Genomic DNA, 24,691 nt, shown 5'->3' with positions numbered 1-24,691 from the left:
GAGAGAGAGAGAGATCTGAACTTGGCCCCTCACTTTTATAGGGCCCAGGGGCTTCCCGTCTCCCGGGGCGGCCCTTGACCCTGAGTCCCAAGTGATTGGATTTGTTCCCAATCCCTGGGGTCGATGTGTCCAATGGTGAGGCGATTCCTCGATCGGGGGGTGGTCGCTCACCTGTCTTTGTTTCGGCCACTGCAGGCGGCGACAGGTCTGGCCCGGTATTCAATTGCTAATATGTTGCAATTGTTCCCGGGGATAGCCGATTTAACTGCAGATGCCTGGATAGATGGGCTGCAAACAGTCCTGAATGTAACTGCAAATACCTGGGTGGATGGGCTGTTGATAGCCCCGAGTATCGATCTGGGCTACCTTCCCAGAGCCGAATATGCAATACTGTCTGCAGCTGCCTGCTTGTGTCTTGATAGCTGCTTTTCCCAGCAGCCTTTCGGGTTAGCCATTTCAAACTGGGTTTTGGCCAGATTAATCGGAACGCAGCCATTTTACGTGGCTACAAACCCGCCTTGTGATCCTAACGCGAAGCGTGAAGGATCACATAAATTTTGTCCTCTTCGTTCCCTGACCGGGGGGGGGCTCCTCCTACATGGCCACTACTCTGACCCTAGCTATGCACAAAAATTTACCTAAACAATTCTTGAGGGCGCTATGTCAGGCAGGGGCATGTATCTATAAAAAAATTAACTGGGAACCTCTAATTTTACCTAAACAATTCTTCAAGCATTATACAATCTTATCTCTCTAAACATACAATAACAATCACAACATTTAATATACTCTTTCCTGGCTTGGCAGTCAAGCTCAGGATCATACATTTCCATACATTTTCTTTTTATTTACAGGAAAAACCGACAGTGCATGTTTTATTATTCATATGACGCGGGGGTCTGGGGTCTGGTCATAGCCGAATATCGGGGATTGGATCCGATAGACCGGGGTTCGAGCGCGGTACGCTCTCCTTTTCCACTTGCGGAGGCGCATGGTCTGTACCGCACAACCGAGTATAGCCAATGCTAACAGTGCCTCAATGGCGTACGATAAGGAGTACCAAGTTATGAACTTGGCACACCAGGATAATGCAGCGTGGCTGGTGACTGGGCCCTCGGTACTACTGGGCCGTGAAGTGTTAACAGTAAAGGGGTTTGGAGTGATGGGGTCCGCGTTCCCGCGCAACCAAAAGTCCAGAACGAACATGTTGAGCACGATGAAAGGAGTCCTCATGGCTGTCTTCTTTCTTTCCTTTTCCTGTGTTCGCTGGTTTTCTCCGGACTTGGAGCTTCTGGAGTTCTGTAAGACAAGCGTAGTGTGTGTAAATACTTCGGTTTAATATCTGGTGTGTTAGGTGTCTGTCCTTCTTGGGGCCAATTGAACCCTTATAATTGGTCACAGTATGTGACTCTCCCCCCATTTTTTTTTCAAAATAAATGTTTGGACACGGCACACTTCCCAATGGTGGACCAGTGCTAGGTTTATCATCCAAATGTTCCAGGATGTAAATAGCATGTGGCAGCAACCCAAAGGTTGCCTAAATAAAATAAAACTGTTTTTGAAAGAAAAGTTCGAATGAGGCGTGTGTGGGCCGCGACGAGTAAGATTTGGGTGGAGTCCCCGGGTAGGACGGCTACCAATACCGTATCTTCCCTACCCGAGCATTTTTGACCAGTGGGGGGTCCCCAGGCAGGGCGGGTCTCACGCCGTTTCTCCACTGCCTGAGCAACCGACAAGAACGGGCAAAAATGTAGTCATCATGGTGGGGTTACTGTTCTGATTCTACCATCAAATCAGAAGAGTAGCTACGATCGGGCGTCTGGTCTGGTGACCACGTATCTGTGGACAAGTTGGTACCGCTGAACAAGCGTCTGGCTTGTCCGTTTGGAAAAGAGCTACAAAGTTCAAGTGAATGGGTGTGGGGCGGTGAGAAAATTCTCCTGTAGGACGAACAACATTTAATAAACAGACAGACAACATAAAACAGTCTGCAGGTTCCATCAGAATACGGGACATCGTAAATCACATTTGGGCTGGGGTGTAATTAGCATATGGAGGGAGTGCAGCGTGACCAAAGAAGAAAGGAAGGAGGAGTGAAACAAAAATGAAGTGGCCTTGCTGAGGTAACGCTGCCATGAGAAGTGGTGGGTAAGCGCTCCCAGTTTGCATGGGGCAGCTGGGACCTTGTAGCTGCTGTGGGTGGTGTTCTCTTTCATATCTGGGGGCTAGTCTAGCTGGTGGGGGTCTCCTGCAATCTCGGGCGAAGTGTCCTGGCTGCTCACAGTTGTAACATGACCCCTGAGGCACATAAGGTGGAGCAGGCTCTCTGGTGCATTGTTCCCTTGGGTGTGGATCCCTGGGTGGGGGGTCGGGGCTGTTGGTTTCTTTGCTGGTTCAGGGGGCATTTGTGGGCTAATCCCATTGCTGTTTCTGGGGGGCTTGACATTCTCGTGCGTAACGTCCTAATTGTCCGCAATTGTAACGTTCCGGTGGTTTCTGTGGGGGGCCGTTCCTTCCTTCGATTACCCATGCGGGGTTCTGGTGCGTTTTAACTGGATACATGTCTGCCTGCTCTTCCTCGGGTTCCCTAACTGCGGGTTTGTCTGCTTCTGCCTGCTGTTCTTCAGGATTTTTAACTGTGGGTTTACTTTGTACAGACTGCTCCCAGGCGCGGGACAATCTTTTTAAAACCCATTTCTCATTGTGGGCTTCCTCTGAGGGGTCATAATTTGTACAGGCTTTTTGTCCTGCCTCTGTGGCATGGGAGATAAGGGTGCGGGTCCATTTGGCCATATTGTCTTGGGACAAATGGGCACGGTCTACATTTCCGAAAATGGCTTCGAAGTGAATCCACAAGCGTCCTGCGAACGCTGTGGGGTGTTCAGACTTTTTCTGTCTGCACTTATTTAGGCCATCTACGGGGTCACCCCGGTTATACCCGATCGCATCCAGGATCGCGGTGTGCATTTCTGCAAGGGTGCCTCCTCCTACATTCTGTGGGTCGGGAAGGGCTGCTGCGACCGATGGGTCTAAGCTGAGGACCGTGAGCTTTACCTGCTCTTTCTCATCCAGGCCGTACATGGTCGTCTGGTGTTTGACGGTGGCAAAGAAATGGTGTGGGTCTGAAGTGGGGAGGAACGGTGTGATTTTGGCACACGCGTCCCGTAATTGGGTCACTGTGAGGGGGGTGGAATATAAGACCTCCGCCTCGTCTGCTGTGGCGGTGGGTTGTTACAGGGTTCATGGGAGCCTGTATTATCTGTTGTGTGGGGGTGCTTTCCTCCTTTGGGGTTTTCCCTGTGCACATGCTCCCTGAACATATCTCTGCGCTGTCTCTTGCAATTCTTCCCAATCAGGGCCGTCTTCCTGGTCTAAACTTTCCCCAAAGGTTTCTTGAAATCCCTTTTGGACAGAAAGCAGTGCTTTCAAGTCTGCAATCTGCTTTCGGCACTTTGCATAGTCTAAAGTACTCTGCCTTTGTTCCGTGGTTGTGGCATGAAGCGTTCTCAAGGCTGCCTTGAGATCACTGCATTGTTTCTGGAGCGTCTCTAACTGGTTTTCTGTCTCTTTCTTTACCAGGACTGCACGCTGCAGGTCCTGATAAGCCTTTTCATATTGTGACTGGAAACTACTCAAGTGCGCCAGACAAGATTGGTGACCCCGTTTGGCGTCAGCCACCTCTTCGTCCTTTGCTGCTAATTTCCCTTTTAACTCCAGGTTCTCTTTCTCAATTTTGCATACATCGATTTTACTCATCAGATGTATGCCTTCTATTTCTTTTCGGAGCGTCCTGTCGACCTCCTCTGTGCCTCGCAATTGTGCCAGACAAGACACAATTGGCATTGGCTTGCGCGCTTTTGCTAAACTCTTTTTGTGGATCTCACTCAGGTTCTCCCACCAAGTATGCCCTATACTTCCAGGATCTGAGTCGTCGTTATTGCAGAAATTCTTCCACATGGGCCATCCTTTGCCCTGCAGAATTTTGCGGATTTCCACTTCCCAAACGGGACACTGTCCCGATCCCAGGCTGCTGACTGGTGCGACAGCAAAATCTTTGGGGTTCATGAGGCGCTGCATCGCTTGCATTGCCTGCATGGCTCTCTCTTATCTGCTCGTTACGTTCGAATTTGGAACAGGGGGCTAAGGTGGTGTGGTAGGTGCGGGTACGGCTTGCGCTAATTTCCGAAATACCAACTGCCGATAGTTTTGACGCAACAAAAAAATCTATCAGTTTTGCCTTATAACCCTGTTAGTTACGCATGCATACACACACTTCCGAATTGTGAATTATTAACCAGAACCGCTTGAACACTTGTGGTTTTTTTTTTTTGTTTCCGATTGGATTCTAATTCAAAATGTTGGGGTTCTCCCTGAGTGGTTTTCCGCTTCTAAGTCGGGTCCCGTCAGGATGTCGCAATTATGTTGCTCTTTTTAACCTTAGTCTATTTGCTCTGATTACATCACCTTTGCTCATGAATCGCCAGGTATCTTTATGATACCGCCACGTGGTTCAAGTTCAGGTTATGATTAATAATACAGCACACCGCTTAGTAAGGATTAAAACAACGGTCATTTATTAAATACAACAAGCAATATTAATACACTAATACTACTATCTATATAATAAACCTATCACTACTGGCCAATACTTAACTTAGGAAGAGCCCACCAGGTCAGGGAAACGAATGGCTTGTCCAATCAGATCTGGCCCGCGGGATTCAAAAGGCTGCTACAGGTCGGTGGCTAGGTGTCTCTACCGGATAGCGATCGCTGGATTCAAACTTACAGTTGCCGGTTGCTGTTCTTGCGAAGGTCTCGAGCAGGCGAAGAGGAGAGAGAGAGAGATCTGAACTTGGCCCCTCTTCATTCACCTGAGGAAGGAGCAGTGCTCCGAAAGCTAGTGATTTGAAACAAACCTGTTGGACTTTAACCTTCTGTTGTAAGACTTCTTACTGTGATCACCCCAGTCCAACGCCGGCATCTCCACATCATACTAAAATCACCCATGATTATTGCCGTCCCTTTCTCACAAGCCCCCAGTATTTCCTGGTTTGTACTGTGTCCCACTATGGAACAACTATTTGGGGACCTATAGATTACTCCTGTCAGGGACTTCTTCCCTTTGCTATTTCTTATTTCCACTAGGACTGATTCCACATCTTGATCTCTGGTGGTTATATTATTTCTCATTACAGCACTGATCTCTTTCTTCACCAGCAAAGCTACACCACCTCCTATTCAGAAAAACTGCTCGAGAATCTTTCTGTACCTGCACTGAGGTAACCCATTCACAACAATGAAATTCAAACTTAGCGATTGTTCGTGGGGTGGGGAGTCAGTGAAAGGGGATGGTGAGAGGAGAGAGAGAGAGGAAGGATGAGAGGAGGGGGAAGCGTTGGTGAGTGAGGAGGGGCGGGCTTGTTGAAGGGGGATTGAGGGGATGGTCAGTGGGAGGGAAGAACAGTGAGGGAGGGGATGATCAGTGGGAAGCCGGAGGAATGAAAGTGTGGTAATCAGTGGGTGGTCACTGGGTGGCAGGGGGAGAGAGTGGGTGGTCAGTGGAAAGGGGAGTGTGAGGTGGTGGGATTGAGTTGGGGGGAGAAAGGGAGAGTGAGGTTGGTGGTGGCGAAGGGACATTAGGGAGGAGATGGTTAGGGCAGGGTGATTAAGAGAGAAGGTGGTCAGTGGGAGGGGGATTGAGGGGTGTGGTCAGTCGGAAGTATGGGAGCGAGGGTTGTGGTAATACCAGGTATTGAGGTACCAGAGAGAGGAATAACCATTGGCTAGACCGCGGGGTCTACCATTGGGCAATGTACATAGCCCCGCCCTGAGAGGCGGGGTATAAGAACCAGTGCCGTCCCCAGCAGCCTTCACTTCTGTAACTTCGCTGCTGGGTACAGTTCTATCTGATTAAAGCTGAATCGATATGACTCCACGTGGACTCAAGCGTATTGATTGTGCATCAATTTAATCAGATAAGTACTTTTGAAGGATGGATCTCCGCATCAAGCCGGCGTGCCTTCAGCTCAGCCCGCACGCAGAAAACTCCACCGAGATTTTTAAGCATTGGCTGGCATGCTTCCAGAGCTACCTCGAGACGGCTGCCGACACCCCCACGGAAAGGCAGAAAATTCACCTCCTACGCTCGCAGGTCGGCCCGGCGATCTACCCCCTGATCGAAGGGGCGGTGAACTATGATAAAGCCATGGAACTGCTGGAAGGACACTACATTCGTCCACTTAATCAGGTCTACGCCTGTCACCTGCTGGCAACGAGACGGCAGAGCCCAGATGAGACGCTAGAAGATTTCTACAGGGCGCTGATCGTGCTGGGCCAAAACTGCGGCTGCCCAGCGGTGACGGCGAACGAGCACTCTGAACTTTTAATTCGAGACGCCTTCGTGGCAGGTATGATATCCCCCGATATTCGCCGAAGGCTGCTCGAAATGGAGACGCTGGGCCTCACCGAGGCCCGGGCCCTGGCGTACGCCCCCACGTGCACGGCCCCCCCCTGGGCTGCGTGGCACCCCGCCACGGCAGCCCCCCCGACTTACCCGCCTAACCCCCAGACTTACCCGCAAACTCCGCAGGCCTGCGCGGCAAGGCGCCCCGCTACCGCCGCCGGCCAACACTGCTTCTTCTGTGCCCAGGCAAATCAACAGCGCGCGCGCTGCCCGGCCCACACCGTCACCTGCTAAGGGTGCGGCAAGAAAGGCCACTATGCCGCGGTCTGCCTCGCCCGCACGGTGAACGCGGTGTCCAGCAACTACCCTCAGCCATTCCTCCAGCCGCCCGCCGCGCAACCACAGCCGTTCCTCCACGCCCCGACCGTTCCAGGCCCACCGCCGCACTCCCTTTTCCCAGCCCCACCGACCCAACACGCACCGCGGTTTTTGCCCCGCCAGGCAGCGTTGCTGCCACAGCGTTTCTTCTCCACGGCAACCACGCTGGAGGAGTACGCGCAGCCATTTGGTCCCTCGCCGACCCAATCATCGGGGTCTCCGTCCCCGAACTCCACGGGCGACCCCTGGCTGGCGCCATCCTGGACGGGGCCTCAAGCCCCCAGCGCGGCTGGCTACGCGCTGCCGGGCCAAAACCCCTCGCTGCAGCTGGCCTCCGTCACACTGGAGCAGCATGCACCGCTAGTTTACTCCTCCCTGCCCAAAACGCCGCAGCTCCAGGCCCTGACCACCCACCTCTCCCCGCCCCACACTGTGGCCGCGGTCTTCTGCGCACCCGGAACGACGCAGCACGCCCCGCTCGGGGCCATGACCGGCCAGCGTTCCCCGCCCAAAACGCCGCGGCATGCCCCGCTCCAGCGCTCACCTCCACCCCCCTGCCCTAGGGCCATGGCCGTCCCAGCCGTCCAAGGCCCACCTCCGCCAGTTTGCTCCTCCCCACCGCCATTTTCCGAGTCACCGGACTCCGCGTGCGATCCATGGCCGGCGCCATCTTGGATGGGGCCTCAAGCCCCCAGCGCGGCTGGCTACGCGCCGCACGACCAAAACCTTGTGTTGCAGCTGGCCTCCGCCTCGTAGGAGCAGATTGCGCAACAATTTTGTCCCTCCCCGCCGCCATTTTGTTTCTCCCCGCCGCCATCCTCGGAGTCCCCGGACTCCATGTGCGAGCCATGGACGGCATCATCTTGGATGGGGCCTCAAGCCCCCAACACGGCTGACGATGCGCTGCCCGATCTTCACTCCTTGCTGCAGCTGGCCTCCGTCACCCTGGACCAGAGTCGGCCCCGAACGCAAGCAAAGGCCACCACGACGATCGGCATCAACGACCACGTGATGTCATGCCTCATCGACTCCGGGAGCACGGAGAGTTTCGTCCACCTCGACACGGGAGTCCTCCTCGCGGACCTCGCTCCCAACCTGGCTAGCAACACCCGGAACTGTCCTGCTGCGGAAACATGCGAGGGCGCACAAGTCGGACCCGCTGGTCGAAAGGGTCCACCTGCTGCATGCCAACCCCCAGGACGCCTACATAGCATTCCCCGACGGACGCCAAGATACGGTCTCCCTCCGGGACCTGGCGCCCGCCCGAGCCACTGCCCCCCCCCCCCCACCCCCCCCGTACCTGACCGGAGGGTCAGTACTGCCGCCAGAACCCCGACACGGAGCCGAGCAGGCACCAACGCCCCCTTCAGGCACCCCTTCCTTCTGCCCATCCTTCGACCTTTGTAGCCATGTAAAATGGCTGCGTTCCGATTAATCTGGCCAAAACCCAGTTTAAAATGGCTAACCCGAAAGACTGCTGGGAAAAGCAGCCAAGAAGACACAAGCAGGCAGCTGCAGACAGGTTTGCATATTCAGCTCTGGGAACGTAGTCCAGATCGATACTCAGGGCTATCAACAGCCCATCAACCCAGGTATCCACAGTTGCATTCAGGACTGTTTACACCTAATCTACTCAGACATCCACAGTTAAATTGGCTATCCCCGGGAACAATTGCAACATATTAGCAATTGAATACCGGGCCAGACCTGTTGGCGCCTGCAGTGGCCGAAACAAAGACAGGTGAACGACCACCCCCCGATCGAGGAATTGCCTCACCATTGGACACATCGATCCCAGAGATTGGGGACAGAATCCAATCACTTGGGACTCAGGGTCAAGGGCCGCCCCGGGAGGCGGGAAGCCCCTGGGCCCTATAAAAGTGAAGGTCCAAGTTCAGATCTCTCTCTCATCTTCGCCTGCTCGAGACCTTCGCAAGACCAGCCACCGGCAAGTGTAAGTTTGAATCCAACGATCGCTATCCGGTAGAGACACCTAGCCACCGACCTGTAGCAGCCTTTTGAATCCCGCGGGCCAGATTTGATTGGACAAGCCATTCGTTTCCCTGACCTGGTGGGCTCTTCCTAAGTTAAGTATTGGCCAGTCGTGATAGGTTTATTATATAAATAGTAGTATTAGGGTATTAATATTGCTTGTTGTATATAATAAATGACCATTGTTTTACTCCTTACTAAGCGGTGTGCTGTATTATTAATCATAACCTGAACTTGAACCACGTGGCGGTATCATAAAGATACCTGGCGACTCATGAGCAAAGGTGACCTAAACAGAGCAAATAGACTAAGGTTAAAAAGAGAAACACCTTACAGCGCCGACTAGGGGTGACAAAACTGCCTGGGAGGAAGATAACACGTTCCCGGAGTCACTACTGCCGGGGCCCTCACCAGGATCGCCGCCGAAACTTAGACGCTCCAGTAGGACGACCAGGTCGCCCGATCGTCTGATTGCAGCACCATGAAGAAGAATTAACAATGCAAGAATTTTCTCCGCAACCCTCGATAGCATGGTACCTGCAATACCTGGTCCTACCAGAAAAAAGCAACAGCAATACTGGCCATCACCCCGCTGGCTCTTTTTTTAACAGGGGGTGAATGTGGTAATACCAGGTATTGCGGTATCAGAGAGAGGAATAACCATTGGCTAGACCACGGGGTCTACCATTGGGCAATGTACATAGCCCCGCCCTGAGTGGCGGGGTATAAGAGCCAGTGCCGTCCCCAGCAGCCTTCACTTCTGTAACTTCGCTGCTGCGTACAGTTCTATCTGATTAAAGCTGAATCGATATGACTCCACGTGGACTCAAGCGTATTGATTGTGCATCAAGGGTCAGGGTAGTCACTGTGAGGGGGATCAATTGAAGGAGGCCAGTCCGTGGACAGTGATAGGGGAAGTGAGAGAGGGGTGGCCTGTGGGTGGTCAGCGGGAGGGAGGGAGGAGGTGCTCTGTGAATGGTTAATAGAGGGAGGGGGTTGTCAGTGAGTGGTTAGTGGGAGGGAGGGGATGGTCTGTGGGTGGTCAGTGGGAGGGAAGGGGTGGTCTGTGGGTGGTCAGTGGGAGGGAGGGGGTGGTCTGTGGGTGGTCAGTGGGAGGGAGGGGCTGGTCTGTGGGTGGTCAGTAGGAGGGAGGGGGTGGTCTCTGGGTGGTCAGTGGGAGGGAGGGGCTGGTCTCTGGGTGGTTAGTGGGAAGGAGGGGCAGGTCTGTGGGTGGTCAGTGGGAGGGCGGGGTGGTCTGTGGGTGGTCAGTGGGAGGGAGGGGGTGGTCTGTGGGTGGTTAGTGGGAGGGAGGGGTGGTCTGTGGGAGGGCGGGGTGGTCTGTGGGTGGTCAGTGGGAGGGAGGGGGTGGTCTGTGGGTGGTTAGTGGGAAGGAGGGCTGGTCTGTGGGTGGTTAGTGGGAGGGAGGGGGTGGTCAGTGGGTGGTTAGTGGGAAGGAGGGGGTGGTCAGTGGGTGGTTAGTGGGAGGGAGGGGTGGTCTGTGGGAGGGAGGGGTGGTTTGTGGGTGGTCAGTGGGAGGGAGGGGGTGGTCAGTGGGAGGGAGGGGGTGGTCTGTGGGTGGTCAGCGGGAGGGAGGGGGTGGTCTGTGGGTGGTCAGTTGGAGGGAGGGGGTGGTCTGTGGGTGGTCAGTGGGAGGGAAGGGGTGGTCTGTGGGTGGTCAGTAGGAGGGAGGGGGTGGTCTGTGGGTGGTCAGTGGGAGGGAGGGGGTGGTCTGTGGGTGGTCAGTGGGAGGGAGGGGGTGGTCTGTGGGTGGTCAGTGGGAGGGAAGGGGTGGTCTGTGGGTGGTCAGTAGGAGGGAGGGGGTGGTCTGTGGGTGGTCAGTGGGAGGGAGGGGGTGGTCTGTGGGTGGTCAGTGGGAGGGAGGGGGTGGTCTGTGGGTGGTCAGTGGGAGGGAGGGGGTGGTCTGTGGGTGGTCAGTTGGAGGGAGGGGGTGGTCTGTGGGTGGTCAGTGGGAGGGAGGGGGTGGTCTGTGGGTGGTTAGTGGGAAGGAGGGGCTGGTCTATGGGTGGTCAGTGGGAGGGAGGGGGTGGTTTGTGGGTGGTCAGTGGGAGGGAGGGGGTGGTTTGTGGGTGGTCAGTGGGAGGGAGGGGGTGGTTTGTGGGTGGTCAGTGGGAGGGAGGGGGTGGTTTGTGGGTGGTCAGTAGGAGGGAGGGGGTGGTCTGTGGGTGGTTAGTGGGAAGGAGGGGCTGGTCTATGGGTGGTCAGTGGGAGGGAGGGGGTGGTTTGTGGGTGGTCAGTGGGAGGGAGGGGGTGGTTTGTGGGTGGTCAGTGGGAGGGAGGGGGTGGTTTGTGGGTGGTCAGTGGGAGGGAGGGGGTGGTTTGTGGGTGGTCAGTAGGAGGGAGGGGGTGGTCAGTGGGAGGGAGGGGGTGGTTTGTGGGTGGTCAGTGGGAGGGAGGGGGTGGTTTGTGGGTGGTCAGTGGGAGGGAGGGGGTGGTTTGTGTGTGGTCAGTGGGAGGGAGGGGTGTTTAGTGAGAGGGAGGTGGAGGGAGGGGTGGTCTGTGGGAGGGAGGGGTGGTCTGTGGGAGGGAGGGGTGGTTTGTGGGTGGTTGGTGGGAATCAGGGTGTGGTCTGTGGGTGGTCAGTGGGAGGTGGGGGGTGGTCTGTGGGTGGTCAGTGGGAGGGAGGGGGAGGTCTGTGGGAGGGAGGGTGGTCAGTGGGAGGGAGGGGGTGGTCTGTGGGTGGTCAGTGGGAGGAAGGGGGTGGTCTGTGGGTGGTCAGTGGGAGGGAGGGGATGGTCTGTGGGAGTCAGTGGGAGGGAGGGGGTGGTCTGTGGGAGTCAGTGGGAGGGAGGGGGTGTTCAGAGGGTGGTCAGTGGGAGGGAGGGGGAGGTCTGTGGGAGGGAAGGTGGTCAGTGGGAGGGAGGGGGTGGTCTGAGGGTGTTCAGTGGGAGGGAGGGGGTGGTCTGTGGGTGGTTAGTGGGAGGGAGGGGCTGGTCTGTGGATGGTCATTGGGAGGGAGGGGGAGGTCTGTGGGAGGGAAGGTGTTCAGTGGGAGGGAGGGGGTGGTCTGTGGATGGTCATTGGGAGGGAGGGGGTGTTCAGAGGGTGGTCAGTGGGAGGGAGGGGGAGGTCTGTGGGAGGGAAGGTGGTCAGTGGGAGGGAGGGGTGGTCTGTGGGTGGTTAGTGGGAGGGAGGGGGAGGTCTGTGGGAGGGAAGGTGGTCAGTGGGAGGGAGGGGGTGGTCTGAGGGTGTTCAGTGAGAGAGAGGGGGTGGTCTGTGGGTGGTTAGTGGGAGGGAGGGGCTGGTCTGTGGATGGTCATTGGGAGGGAGGGGGTGGTTTGTGGGTGGTCAGTGGGGGGGGGAGGTCTGTGGGTGGTTAGTGGGAGGGAGGAGTGTTTAGTGAGAGGGAGGTGGAGGGAGGGGTGGTCTGTGGGTGGTTAGTGGGAGGGAGGGGCTGGTCTGTGGATGGTCATTGGGAGGGAGGGGGTGGTTTGTGGGTGGTCAGTGGGGGGGGGAGGTCTGTGGGTGGTTAGTGGGAGGGAGGAGTGTTTAGTGAGAGGGAGGTGGAGGGAGGGGTGGTCTGTGGGTGGTTAGTGGGAGGGAGGGGCTGGTCTGTGGATGGTCATTGGGAGGGAGGGGGTGGTTTGTGGGTGGTCAGTGGGGGGGGGAGGTCTGTGGGTGGTTAGTGGGAGGGAGGAGTGTTTAGTGAGAGGGAGGTGGAGGGAGGGGTGGTCTGTGGGAGGGAGGGGTGGTCTGTGGGAGGGAGGGGTGGTCTGTGGGAGGGAGGGGGTGGTTTGTGGGAGGGAGGGTGGTCAGTGGGAGGGAGGGGTGGTTTGTGGGTGGTTGGTGGGAATCAGGGTGTGGTCTGTGGGTGGTCAGTGGGAGGGAGGGGGTGGTCTGTGGGTGGTTAGTGGGAAGGAGGGGCTGGTCTATGGGTGGTCAGTGGGAGGGAGGGGGTGGTTTGTGGGTGGTCAGTGGGAGGGAGGGGTGTTTAGTGAGAGGGAGGTGGAGGGAGGGGTGGTCTGTGGGAGGGAGGGGTGGTTTGTGGGTGGTTGGTGGGAATCAGGGTGTGGTCTGTGGGTGGTCAGTGGGAGGGAGGGGGTGGTCTGTGGGAGGGAGGGTGGTCAGTGGGAGGGAGGGGGTGGTCTGTGGGTGGTCAGTGGGAGGGAGGGGGAGGTCTGTGGATGGTCAGTGGGAGGGAGGGGGTGGTCTGTGGGTGGTAAGTGGGAGGGAGGGGGAGGTCTGTGGATGGTCATTGGGAGGGAGGGGGTGGTCTGTGGGTGGTCAGTGGGAGGGAGGGGGTGGTCTGTGGGAGTCAGTGGGAGGGAGGGGGTGTTCAGAGGGTGGTCAGTGGGAGGGAGGGGGAGGTCTGTGGGAGGGAGGGTGGTCAGTGGGAGGGAGGGGTTGGTCTGTGGGTGGTCAGTGGGAGGGAGGGGGAGGTCTGTGGGAGGGAGGGTGGTCAGTGGGAGGGAGGGGTTGGTCTGTGGCTGGTCAGTGGGAGGGAGCGGCTGGTCTGTGGGTGGTCAGTGGGAGGGAGGGGGAGGTCTGTGGGAGGTAGGGTGGTCAGTGGGAGGGAGGGGGTGGTCTGTGGGTGGTCAGTGGGCGGGAGGGGGAGGTCTGTGGGAGGGAGGGTGGTCAGTGGGAGGGAGGGGTTGGTCTGAGGGTGTTCAGTGAGAGGGAGGGGGTGGTCTGTGGGTGGTCAGTGGGAGGGAGGGGGTGGTCTGTGGGTGGTGAGTGGGAGGGAGGGGCTGGTCTGTGGATGGTCAGTGGGAGGGGGGGAGGTCTGTGGGTGGTTAGTGGGAGGGAGGAGTGTTTAGTGAGAGGGAGGTGGAGGGAGGGGTGGTCTGTGGGAGGGAGGGTTAGTCTGTGGGTGGTCAGTGGGGGTGGAGCTGGTCTGTGGGTGGTTAGTGGGAGGGAGGGGGTGTTTAGTGAGAGGGAGCTGGAGGGAGGGGTGGTCTGTGGGAGGGAGGGAGTGGTCTGTGGTGGTCAGTGCGAGGGAGGGGGAGGGATTACTGGACTCAGCCCTGTGGTCACTGTGAGCCGGGCTCTAGGCGCTGGGAGCGGGTCTGCTGTGTGGAGATGTCTCGGTTCACGGTGCATGTCCGGGAGGAGTGGCTGACCGTGCCCTGTAAGGACACTCAGGCCAGTGTCCAGTGGCTGGGCACTGAGGCACTGCGGAGATACTTGAAGAACAAGCCGGACAGCGGGGCTGTGAGTCTCGGCAACAACGGCTTCCTGGTGAGAAGGTGCCAGGGACTCAGCTTGTTAGATCCTGATGATGCGATTGAGGATGTCCTGGAGGATAATGACTTCATTGAAGTGGGTAAGAGGAAATCTTTCTCAGTCTACTTTAAATAAAAATAATAAAGTAAAGAATGAGTGAAATCATCGCAGCTTTTATCTTTTTAACTCAGTTCTGAAGGACGATGTGATGTCTTCAGAGTTCATCCCGTCTCAACCAGAGAAGATTCACCTGTATCCTTGACTTGCATTTATATAGCGCCTTTGACCAGCTCAGCCACCACATAGCATTTTTAATGAAGCATCTTTGAAGTTGAAATGTGTAAAATATGGCAGTCAATCTGTGCACAGTAAGCTCCCGTGGACAGCAATGTGATAGTCATCCTTTGACCTGTTTTTACCATGTTGATTGGCCAGGTCACTGGGGAAGTCTCCCCTTCTCCTCTTCAAAAAAGGTGCCATGGGATCCACCCCAGAGGACAGGTGGAAACCTCACTTTCACATTGCATCCAAAAGGTGGCACCATGGGCAATGCATGGAGAATATTTCTCAAAATATATTTGCCATTCTTTAGGCTCTAAACAAGATTGAAGTTGAGATGAAATCCTTAACCAAAGGGATGTCGGTGTTAATGCTGCTGTGCGAGAATCATGGGTTTGAGCCGGGGGGGATGGGTAGTGTATACAGGAGGTGGAGGAAAGTGGGGCTGGTCAAGGTGAGGGATTTGTATTTGGAGGAAGGGTTCGCCAGTCTGGAGGAGCTAAGGGAGAGGGTAGAGCTGCTGAGGGGAAGTGAGTTCAGGTATCTGCAGGTTAGGGACTTTGCGTGAAAGATCTGGAGGGGGTTGCCGGGATACACCCTGCTGGAGCGACTGCTGCTTCCGGATGTGGAAGGGGTGGGAAGAATTGGGGATATATACAAGTGGCTGGGGGAGCAGGGAGGTGAGCGGGTGGCGAAGATCAAATAGAAATGGGAACTAGAGTTGGGAGGGGAGATCACTTGGGGAATATGGAGTGAGGCACTGCATAGGGTAAACAGGACCTCCTCCTGTGCAAGGATAAGTCTGATGCAGTTTAAGGTGGTGCACAGGGTGCTTTTGACTCAGATGAGAATGTGTGGGTTCTACCAGGGGGTAGCAGATGAGAGTGAGAGGTGTGGGCGGGGGCCAGTAAATCATGCGTACATGTTTTGGGGTTGCGAAAAATTGGGAAGATTCTGGGCCGGAGTGTTTGCGGTCTTAGCCAGGATAGTGGAGGAGGAGGTGGACCCAGACCCTTTGGTGGCGATATTTGGGATTTCAGAGAAGCCGGAGCTCATGGAGAGGAGGAAAGCCAATGTCATGGCCTTCACCTCTCTGATTGCACAGCGGCGAATTTTACTGGAGTGGCGGTCGGCATCGCCACCGGGGGTAGAGGCTTGGTTGGGTGACCTGTATGACTTCCTGCATTGGAGAAGATAAAGTATGAATCAAGGGGCCCTGCAGAGGGGTTTGAGAAAAGGGGGGGATGTTTGTGACCGTGTTTCAGGAGCTGTTCATGCGGGCGGGGTGTGTGTGGGGGGGCGTGGAAAAGGAGGAAAAATTTGTACAGACTGTATAGTTGATTGCTGGGAAGTATGTTTCCCGGGGTGTTTATTTATTGTAACAGGTTTTGATACATGTTTGTAAAATAATATATTTAAAGAGTAAAGAAATGCCTTAACCAGCTACTCACCCAGATATTCCAGATACCACGAACCAAATGAGGTAAACATGTGGCTTTGACACTTCTCGCTCTCTGTGCTTGATTTTTTGAGTAACCCTTTCACCAGTCCAGGAAACACTGATAAACTGGTATCTGGGGGCTGGGATTTGAATGTGTGAGGAACTGACTTGGAAAAAAGTGAATTAGCTTACATTGCTGCTCATAACCCTCTATGTCAAGTGGGGAGACAGTGATGTAGTGGTAATCTGGGCGAGCAAGGTAGAGATCCAAGCTATTGCACTGGGGACATGGGTTCAAATCCCATGGTGGGAATCAAGTTTGATTCATTTTTAAAAATCTGGAATTGAAAACTAATCTCAGTAGTGGTGACCATGAAACTATCATCAATTGTCGTAAAAACGCATCTCGTTCACTAATGCAATTTGAGAAAAGAAATCTGCCGTCCTTACTCGGTTGGACCTACATGTGACTCCAGACCCACAGCAATGTGGTTGATGCTTAAATGCTCTTTGAAATGGCTGAGCAAACCATTCAGCTCACAGCTAGGAGGGGAATTTAAGTTTTGAGCTGGGTAGTTTGAAGGCACAGTCACCAATGGAGGAACAATTAAAATCAGGGCTGCTCAAAATGCTGGAATTGGAGGAATGCCAATATCTCAGAGGATCACAGGTCTGGCGGAATTTACAGAGAGATAAAGAGGGCTGAGGCCATGGAAGAATTTTAAAATTGAGACATTGATTAACCGGGGCCAATGTACGTCAGCGAGCACAGGGGTGATGGGTGAATGAGACTTGATGAGAGTTAGGATATGGCAGCAGACTTTTGGATGCTTAAAGTTTACGGATGGTAGAATATGGAAGGTCAGTCAGGAACCCTTTCAGCATTCCTGCCGTGATTCCCTAGTTCATTCCTCATTCACCCTCAACACCTTGTCCCCATCCCACAGCATCTTCCCAGGTAAACACAGGAGGTGTAACGCCTCCCCTTTTATCTCCTCTCTCCTCACCATCCAGGACCCCAAACATTCCTTCCAGGCAAAGCCGTGATTTAGTTGAACTTCCTTCAATTTGATCTTCTGTATTCGCTACTCACAGTGTGGTCTCCTCTACATCGGGAAGGCTGCTTTGGGAACACCTTCACTCTGTCCGTATGCATGATCCTGAGCTCACCCTGGTCTGCCATTTCAAGCCTCCACCTTGCTCTGACACTGACATCTCTGTCCTCGGCCTGCTGCGCTGTTCCAGTGAAGCTCAATGTAAACTGGAAGAACACCACCTCATCTTTCAATTGGGCACTTTACAACCTGTCGGACTCAACATTGATGTCAACAAGTTCAAAGATGTATAGGTTAGGTGGATTGGTCACGCTAAATTGCCCCATAGTGTCCAAAAGTTAGGTGGGATTGTTGGGTTAAAGAGATAGAGTAGAGGTGTGGGCTTCGGTATGGTGCTCTTTCAGGGCCCGGTGTAGAGCAAGGTTTGTGGTGGGACGGTACATGAATGGACACCAGAGTCTAACTGGTTTATAGAGGCCTTTGGACAGATTGACTGGTATGATGATAGAAGGCTAGGGGACATTGGCCCTGCAATTGGGTGGAAGGAGTCACCACAGCAAAGATGGATGCAGTCTCGGTGACGGGGAGGGATGTAAAACTCAACTTAGGGTACCACGGTAGCACAAGTGGATAGCACTGTGGCTTCACAGCGCCAGAGTCCCAGGTTTGATTCTCCGCTGGGTCACTGTCTGTGAGGAGTCTGCACGTTCTCCCCGTGTCTGCGTGGATTTCCTCCGGGTTCTCCGGTTTCCTCCCACAGTCCAAAGATGTGCAGGTTCAGTGGATTGGCCATGATAAATTGTCCTTAGTGACCAAAAAGGTTAGGAGGGGTTATTGGGTTACGGGGATAGGGTGGAAGTGAGGGCTTAAGTGGGTCGGTGCAGACTCAATGGGCCGAATGGCCTCCTTCTGCACTGTATGTTCTATGTTCTATGTTCTAACTTTGGAGTGAACTGGTTTGCTACGGTTCCACATTGAGATTCAGCCTGAGCAGGTGGACGAGTAAGGTGACAGTCAGTCTTCCAGGCATTGAGTTAGAGACGTTTTAATTTGTCCAATGCTTGTGTGTTACCTGCTCGTCAATCGTAGCCATTGGAGTCTAGGCCAGCCCAATTCTTGTCGACAAAGGTAGAACTTGCTTCAATAGGTTTCACTGCATTAAACTTTTAAAAGATGCATTTTTTTAAATTGCATGCTACCAAGATGTCACATGATCATTTGCTCATAAGATGTGATAACATAATTGTGGCTGATCGCACTTTTTAAATCTAACACATGAGCACACAGGCAATGGTCCTTTAAAATAGTCGATTACACATTTGTTCCTATTAACAGATCGCACTGAGCAAGATATATACATGGCAAAATGGTATATTTACATAGCTTTATACACTGGCTCTCTCCCGCACGTGCCAGTTTCCCCAACCCTTCATGTTATCTCTTGCTCATCCACCCCCCCAAGCAATCCCCCATTCCCCCCCCCTTCCCAGGACGTTCCCCCCCCCCGCCTCCCCCTGGGTTGCTGCTGCTGCTGACCGACCTTCCTCTAACGCTCCGCGAGAGAGTCTAGGAACGGTTGCCACCGCCTGTAGAACCCCTGCGCAGACCCTCTCAAGGCAAACTTAATCCTCTCCAGCTTTATGAACCCAGCCATGTCGTTTATCCAGGCCTCCACACTGGGGGGGCTTCGCTTCCTTCCACATTAGCAAGATCCTTCGCCGGGCTACTAGGGACGCAAAGGCCAGAATGCCGGCCTCTTTCGCCTCCTGCACTCCCGGTTCGTCCACTACTCCAAATATTGCTAGCCCCCAGCTTGGCTTGACCCGGACTTTCACCACCTGAGATATTGCTCCCGCCACTCCTCTCCAGAACCCCTCCAGTGCCGGGCATGACCGAAACATATGGACATGGTTCGCCGGGCTCCCTGAGCACCTTCCACATCTGTCCTCTACCCCAAAGAACCTACTCAACCTCGCCCCCGTCAAGTGCGCTCTGTGGACCACCTTAAATTGTATCAGGCTGAGCCTGGCACACGAGGAGGAGGAATTAACCCTACCTAGGGCATCAGCCCACAGACCTTCCTCAATCTCCTCCCCCAGCTCCTCCTCCCATTTACCCTTCAGCTCCTCTACCAGCGCTTCCCCCTCTTCTTTCATCTCCTGGTATATTGCCGACACCTTGCCCTCCCCGACCCATACACCCGAGATTACCCTATCTTGAATTTCTTGTACCGGGAGCAACGGGAATTCCCTCACCTGTCGCCTCACAAACGCCCTCACCTGCATATATCTAAAAGCATTTCCGGGGGTATCTCAAACTTCTGCTGCAGTGCCCCTAGGCTCGCAAACGTCCCGTCAATGAACAGGTCCCCCATTCTTCTAATCCCCGCCCGTGCCAGCTCTGGAACCCCCCGTCCATCCTCCCCGGGACAAACCGGTGGTTACCCCTGATCGGGGACTACACCAAGGCTCCCATTGCACCCCTGTGCCGTCTCCACTGGCCCCAGATCCTTAGCGTTGCCGCCACCACCGGACTCGTGGTGTACCTTGTCGGCGAGAGCAGCAGCGGTGCCATCACCAACGCCCCCAGGCTCGTTCCTTTACAGGGCGCCATCTCCATCCTCTTCCATGCCGGCCCCTCTCCCTCCATCACCCACTTGCGGATCATCGCCACATTTGCTGCCTATAGTAGCTCCCTAGGTTTGGCAGCGCCAACCCTCCTTGGTCCCTACTACGTTCCAGGAACCCTCTCCTTACCCTCGGGGTCCTATTCGCCCACACAAACCACATTATACTTGTAGCGCACAAAGACTCCGTGAGACGAATAGAGTGAAGTCGATGAGGCTTTATTAAGCGTGTCTGTTCCCCCGCAGCTCGATAGTAGACTGGCCTGCGGGGGAGGACTCCGGCTTCTTATACTCCGCCTTCAGGGCGGAGCTAGAGGTCAACGGCCAACCAGGACCCGGGATCTGTCAGCCAATGACATTAGGGCTTCCAGTCCACATGACCCCTAATACATACTACAACATTCACCCCTTGTCAAAAATGAACCCGGCGGGGTGATGCTTCGCATGGTGGTAAGGGTTTACAGGGCTGGTCCTGGGAGGAAAACATTCATATGGCAATACAGTATGTACAATTTTGTCCTGTTTCAACTATTTACAGAAGGTATCGGGAGAAAAGCAAAATGTTCTTGTGAAAAGTCCATATATTGATTTAGATCGACGCCACGAGTCGGTCGGGCGGTCTGGTCGTCCGTGTCGATCGCCTCGGCCCCGGTGGTGGTGGTGGTGCTTGTTCCGGTGTTGTCGTCTCCGGGAGCCTTACGGTTTCAGCTTGGGCTTTATTCCTGGTCGGGCCTGGGAGGAGGACTGATCCTCCTGGGAAGGGGGCGGTCGCGGGGTGCGGCGGTGGCAGGAAGGGGGGAGGTTGGGTGAATGGTGTCGGGGGGGGGTGTGTGTTGCCGGCGGGCGCCAGATCTCGCAGGGAGACCGTGTCCTGTCGGCCGTCGGGGTACTCCACGTAAGCATACTGCGGATTCGCGTGTAGGAGGTGAACCCTTTCGACCAACGGGTCCGCCTTGTGTGCCCGCACATGCTTTCGGAGCAAGATGGGTCCTGGGGCCGCCAGCCAGGTCGGCAGCGACGTTCCACAGGAGGACTTCCTGGGGAAGACAAGGAGACGCTCATGAGGCGTTTGATTAGTGCTCGTACACAATAGCGACCGGATGGAGTGGAGAGCGTCCGGGAGGACCTCCTGCCACCGTGAAACTGGGAGGTCCCTGGACCGTAGGGCCAGTAGGATGGTCTTCCAAACCGTGCCGTTCTCCCTCTCTACTTGCCCGTTCCCCCGGGGGTTGTAGCTGGTCGTCCTGCTTGAGGCTATGCCCTTGCTGAGCAGGAACTGGCGCAGCTCGTCACTCATGAAAGAGGACCCCTGTCGCTGTGGACGTATGCGGGGCAACCGAACAGTGTGAAGATGGTGTTCAGGGCTTTAATGACCGTGGTCGCGGCCATGTCAGAGCAGGGGATGGCGAATGGGAAGCAAGAGTACTCGTCCACCACATTAAGGAAGTATGTGTTGCGGTCGGTGGAGGGGAGGGGCCCTTTGAAATCCAGACTAAGGCGTTCAAAGGGGCGGGAAGCCTTAATCAGGTGCGCACCATCCGGCCTGAAAAAAGGCGGTTTGCATTCTGCGCAGATGTGGCAGTTCCGTGTGACTGTACGAACCTCCTCTAAAGAGTATGGGAGGTTGCGGGACTTGATAAAGTGGAAAAACCGAGTGACCCCCGGGTGGCAGAGGTCCTCGTGGAGGGTTTGGAGGCGGTTAATTTGTGCGTTGGCACATGTGCCGCGGGATAGGGCATCGGACGGCTCGTTCAGCTTTCCGGGACGATACAAGATCTCGTAGTTGAAGGTGGAGAGCTCGATCCTCCACCTTAAGATCTTGTCGTTTTTGATTTTGCCCCGCAGTGCATTATCGAACATGAAGGCTACCGACCGTTGGTCGGTGAGGAGAGTGAATCTCCTGCCGGCCAGGTAATGCCTCCAATGTCGCACAGCTTCCACTATGGCTTGGGCTTCCTTTTCCACTGAGGAGTGGCGGATTTCTGAAGCGTGGAGGGCTCGGGAGAAAAAGGCCACGGGTCTGCCCGCTTGGTTAAGGGTGGCCGCTAGAGCTACGTCGGAGGCGTCGCTCTCGACCTGGAAGGGGAGGGACTCGTCGATGGCGCGCATCGTGGCCTTTGCGATATCCGCTTTGATGCGGCTGAAGGCCTGGCAAGCCTCTGTCGACAGAGGGAAGGTCGTGGTCTGTATTAGGGGGCGGGCCTTGTCTGCGTACTGGGGGACCCACTGGGCGTAGTATGAAAAAAACCCCAGGCAGCGTTTCAGGGCTTTTGAGCAGTGTGGGAGGGGAAATTCCATGAGGGCGCGCATACGTTCGGGGTCGGGGCCTATTATCCCATTGCGCACTACGTAGCCCAGGATGGCTAGCCGGTTGGTGCTAAAAACGCACTTGTCCTCGTTGTACGTGAGGTTCAAGGCTTTGGCGGTCTGGAGGAATTTTTGGAGGTTGGCGTCGTGGTCCTGCTGGTCGTGGCCGCAGATGGTTACATTGTCGAGATACGGGAACGTGGCCCACAACCCATGTTGATCAACCATTCGGTCCATCTCCCGTTGGAAGACCGAGACCCCGTTTGTGACGCCAAATGGGACCCTTAGGAAATGGTATAATCGCCCGTCTGCCTCGAAGGCTGTGTACTTGCGGTCACTTGGGCGGATGGGGAGCTGATGGTAGGCGGACTTAAGGTCCACGGTGGAGAAGACTTTATATTGGGCAATCCGATTGACCATGTCGGATATGCGGGGGAGAGGGTACGCGTCTAGTTGTGTGTACCTGTTGATGGTCTGGCTATAGTCTATGACCATCCTTTGTTTCTCCCCTGTCTTCACTACTACCACCTGTGCTCTCCAGGGACTATTGCTGGCCTGGATTATGCCTTCCTTTAGTAGCCGCTGGACTTCGGACCGAATGAAGGTCCGGTCCTGGGCGCTGTACCGTCTGCTCCTAGTGGCGACGGGTTTGCAATCCGGGGTGAGGTTCGCAAACAAGGACGGGGGTTGCACCTTGAGGGTTGCGAGGCCGCAGATAGTGAGTGGGGGTATTGGGCCGCCGAATTTGAACGTAAGGCTCTGTAGATTGCACTGGAAATCTAATCCCAGTAATGTGGAGGCGCAGAGTTGGGGAAGGACGTGTAGTTTGTAGTTTTTGAACTCCCTCCCCTGCACCGTTAGGGTAACTATGCAGAAACCTTTGATCTGTACGGAGAGGGATCCTGCAGCTAGGGAAATCTTTTGTGCTCTGGGATAGGTGGTCAAGGAACAGCGTCTTACCATGTCGGGGTGGATAAAGCTCTCCGTGCTCCCGGAGTCGACTAGGCATGGTGTCTCGTGCCCGTTTATTAGCACCGTTGTCGTCGTCGTCTGGAGTGTCCGGGGCCGAGCTTGATCGAGCGTTATTGAAGCGAGACGTGGTTGTAGTAGTGGAGCGTCTTCCTCGAACCCCGTGGAGCCGTCGACACTGGGGTCCGTTGTTGCCATCCAAGATGGCGTCGGGGATGAACAAAATGGCTGCCCCCATACATCGCACATGGCTGGGGGGTCACAAGATGGCGGCGGGGGTGGACAAAATGGCCGCCCCCATGCGTCGTACAGGTCTGGGGTGGTCCAAGATGGCGGCGCCCTTCCTCCCCTCGTGGTGGCCGGGACCCAAAATGGCGGCATCTGCGGGTCGCACATGGGGCGCTGGGGGGGTTGGGGAGCGTTAGGACCGCACGGGGCTCCCTCATCTCTGGGGACAGCGGTGGTCGGGACCCAAATTGGTAGCGCCGGCGGGTCATACGTGGGGACGGGGTGGGGGGGGTTGGGGAGCGTAAGCGGCGTGCAGGGCTCCCTGTTCTCCCGGGACACGTCTAGGGAGGCTGCTAGGGCCCGTGCCTGTGAGAATCCTAGCGACTCTTTTTCTAGAAGTCTTTGGCGGATTTGGGAGGAATTCATACCTGCCATAAAAGCATCGCGCATTAACATGTCCGTGTGTTCATTTGCGTTCACCGAAGGGCAGCTGCAGGCTCGTCCCAAAATCAGCAGCGCGGCATAGAATTCGTCAATCGATTCTCCAGGACTTTGCCGTCTCGTCGCGAGCTGGTAGCGATTTGGTTAACTGGGCGGACATAGAGACTTTTCAGTGCTGCGAACGCCGTCTGGAAATCCTCCGCGTCTTCGATGAGGGAGAAAATCTCCGTGCTTAACCTCGAGTGCAGGACCTGTAGTTTTTGGTCTTCTGTGACCCGGCCGGTGGCCGTTCTGAGGTAGGCCTCAAAACAAGTCTGCCAGTGCTTGAAGGCTGCTGCCGCGTTCACTGCGTGGGGGCTGATCCTCAGGCATTCCGGGATGATCCTGAGCTCCATAGTCCTTTTTTTAGGCACGCTTAATAAATTGTAGCGCACAAAGACTCCGTGAGACGAATAGAGTGAAGTCGATGAGGTTTTATTAAGCGTGTCTGTTCCCCCGCAGCTCGATAGTAGACTGGCCTGCGGGGGAGGACTCCGGCTTCTTATACTCCGCCTTCAGGGCGGAGCTAGAGGTCAACGGCCAACCAGGACCCGGGATCTGTCAGCCAATGACATTAGGGCTTCCAGTCCCACATGACCCCTAATACATACTACCACAATACTCCTGCCTACTCTCTTGAAAAAGGCCTTGGTGATCACGATGGGAAGGCACTGAAACACAAACAGAAACCTCGGGAGGGCCACCATTTTGACCGACTGAACTCTACCCGCCAGCGAGAGCACTGACATGTCCCATCTTTTGAAGTCCTCCTCCATTTGCTCCACCAACCTCGTCAGATTCAGTTTATGTAGGGCCCCCAACTCCTGGCTATCTGGATCCCCAGATACCGAAAGCTCCCCTCCGCCCTCCTCAGCGGTAGGTCCCCTATCCCTCTTTCTTGGTCCCCTGCCTGTAATACAAAGAGCTCACTCTTCCCTACATTGAGCTTATAGCCCGAAAACTCCCCAAACTCCCTTAGAGTCTGCATGACCTCCACCATCCCCTCCATTGGATCCGCCACGTACAAGAACAAGTCATCCGCATATAGCGACACCCGGTGCTCTTCTCCCCCTCGGACCACCCCCCTCCATTTATTAGACTCCCTCAATGACATGGCCAAGGGTTCGATCGCCAATGCAAACAACAGGGGGGACAGGGGGCACCCCTGCCTCGTTCCTCGGTCCAGCCGAAAGTACTCCGACCTCCGCCGGTTCGTCACTACACTCGCCACTGGGGCTCTGTAAAGGAGCTTAACCCAACTGATAAACCCTCCCCCGAACCCAAACCTACGCAGCACCTCCCAGAGGTACTCCCACTCTACTCGGTCAAAGACCTTCTCCGCGTCCATAGCT

At 55.3% G+C, this 24,691-nt stretch overlaps 1 protein-coding gene across 2 annotated transcripts in view; it reads left to right on the top strand.

The window, feature by feature from the left end:
* Positions 1-13,747: 13,747 nt before the first annotated feature.
* hal (histidine ammonia-lyase) overlaps positions 13,748-24,691 on the top strand; it is a 118,844-nt gene continuing 107,900 nt past the window's right edge. The window contains exons 1-3 of one of the 2 annotated variants that reach the window (XM_072471929.1): positions 13,748-14,054; positions 14,146-14,206; positions 15,689-15,716. In XM_072471929.1, coding sequence (XP_072328030.1) covers positions 13,811-14,054; positions 14,146-14,206; positions 15,689-15,716 — 333 coding nt within the window. In that variant the 5' untranslated portion in view covers positions 13,748-13,810. The remainder of the gene's footprint in view (positions 14,055-14,145; positions 14,207-15,688; positions 15,717-24,691) is intronic. The other variant, XM_072471928.1, reaches the window with a different exon arrangement.

The sequence above is a fragment of the Scyliorhinus torazame genome, chromosome 13 (assembly GCF_047496885.1).
Source record: "Scyliorhinus torazame isolate Kashiwa2021f chromosome 13, sScyTor2.1, whole genome shotgun sequence".
Classification (NCBI taxonomy): domain Eukaryota; kingdom Metazoa; phylum Chordata; class Chondrichthyes; order Carcharhiniformes; family Scyliorhinidae; genus Scyliorhinus; species Scyliorhinus torazame.
Note: the sequence above shows the minus strand (reverse complement) of the source record. Positions and strands in the feature narration are given on the sequence as shown.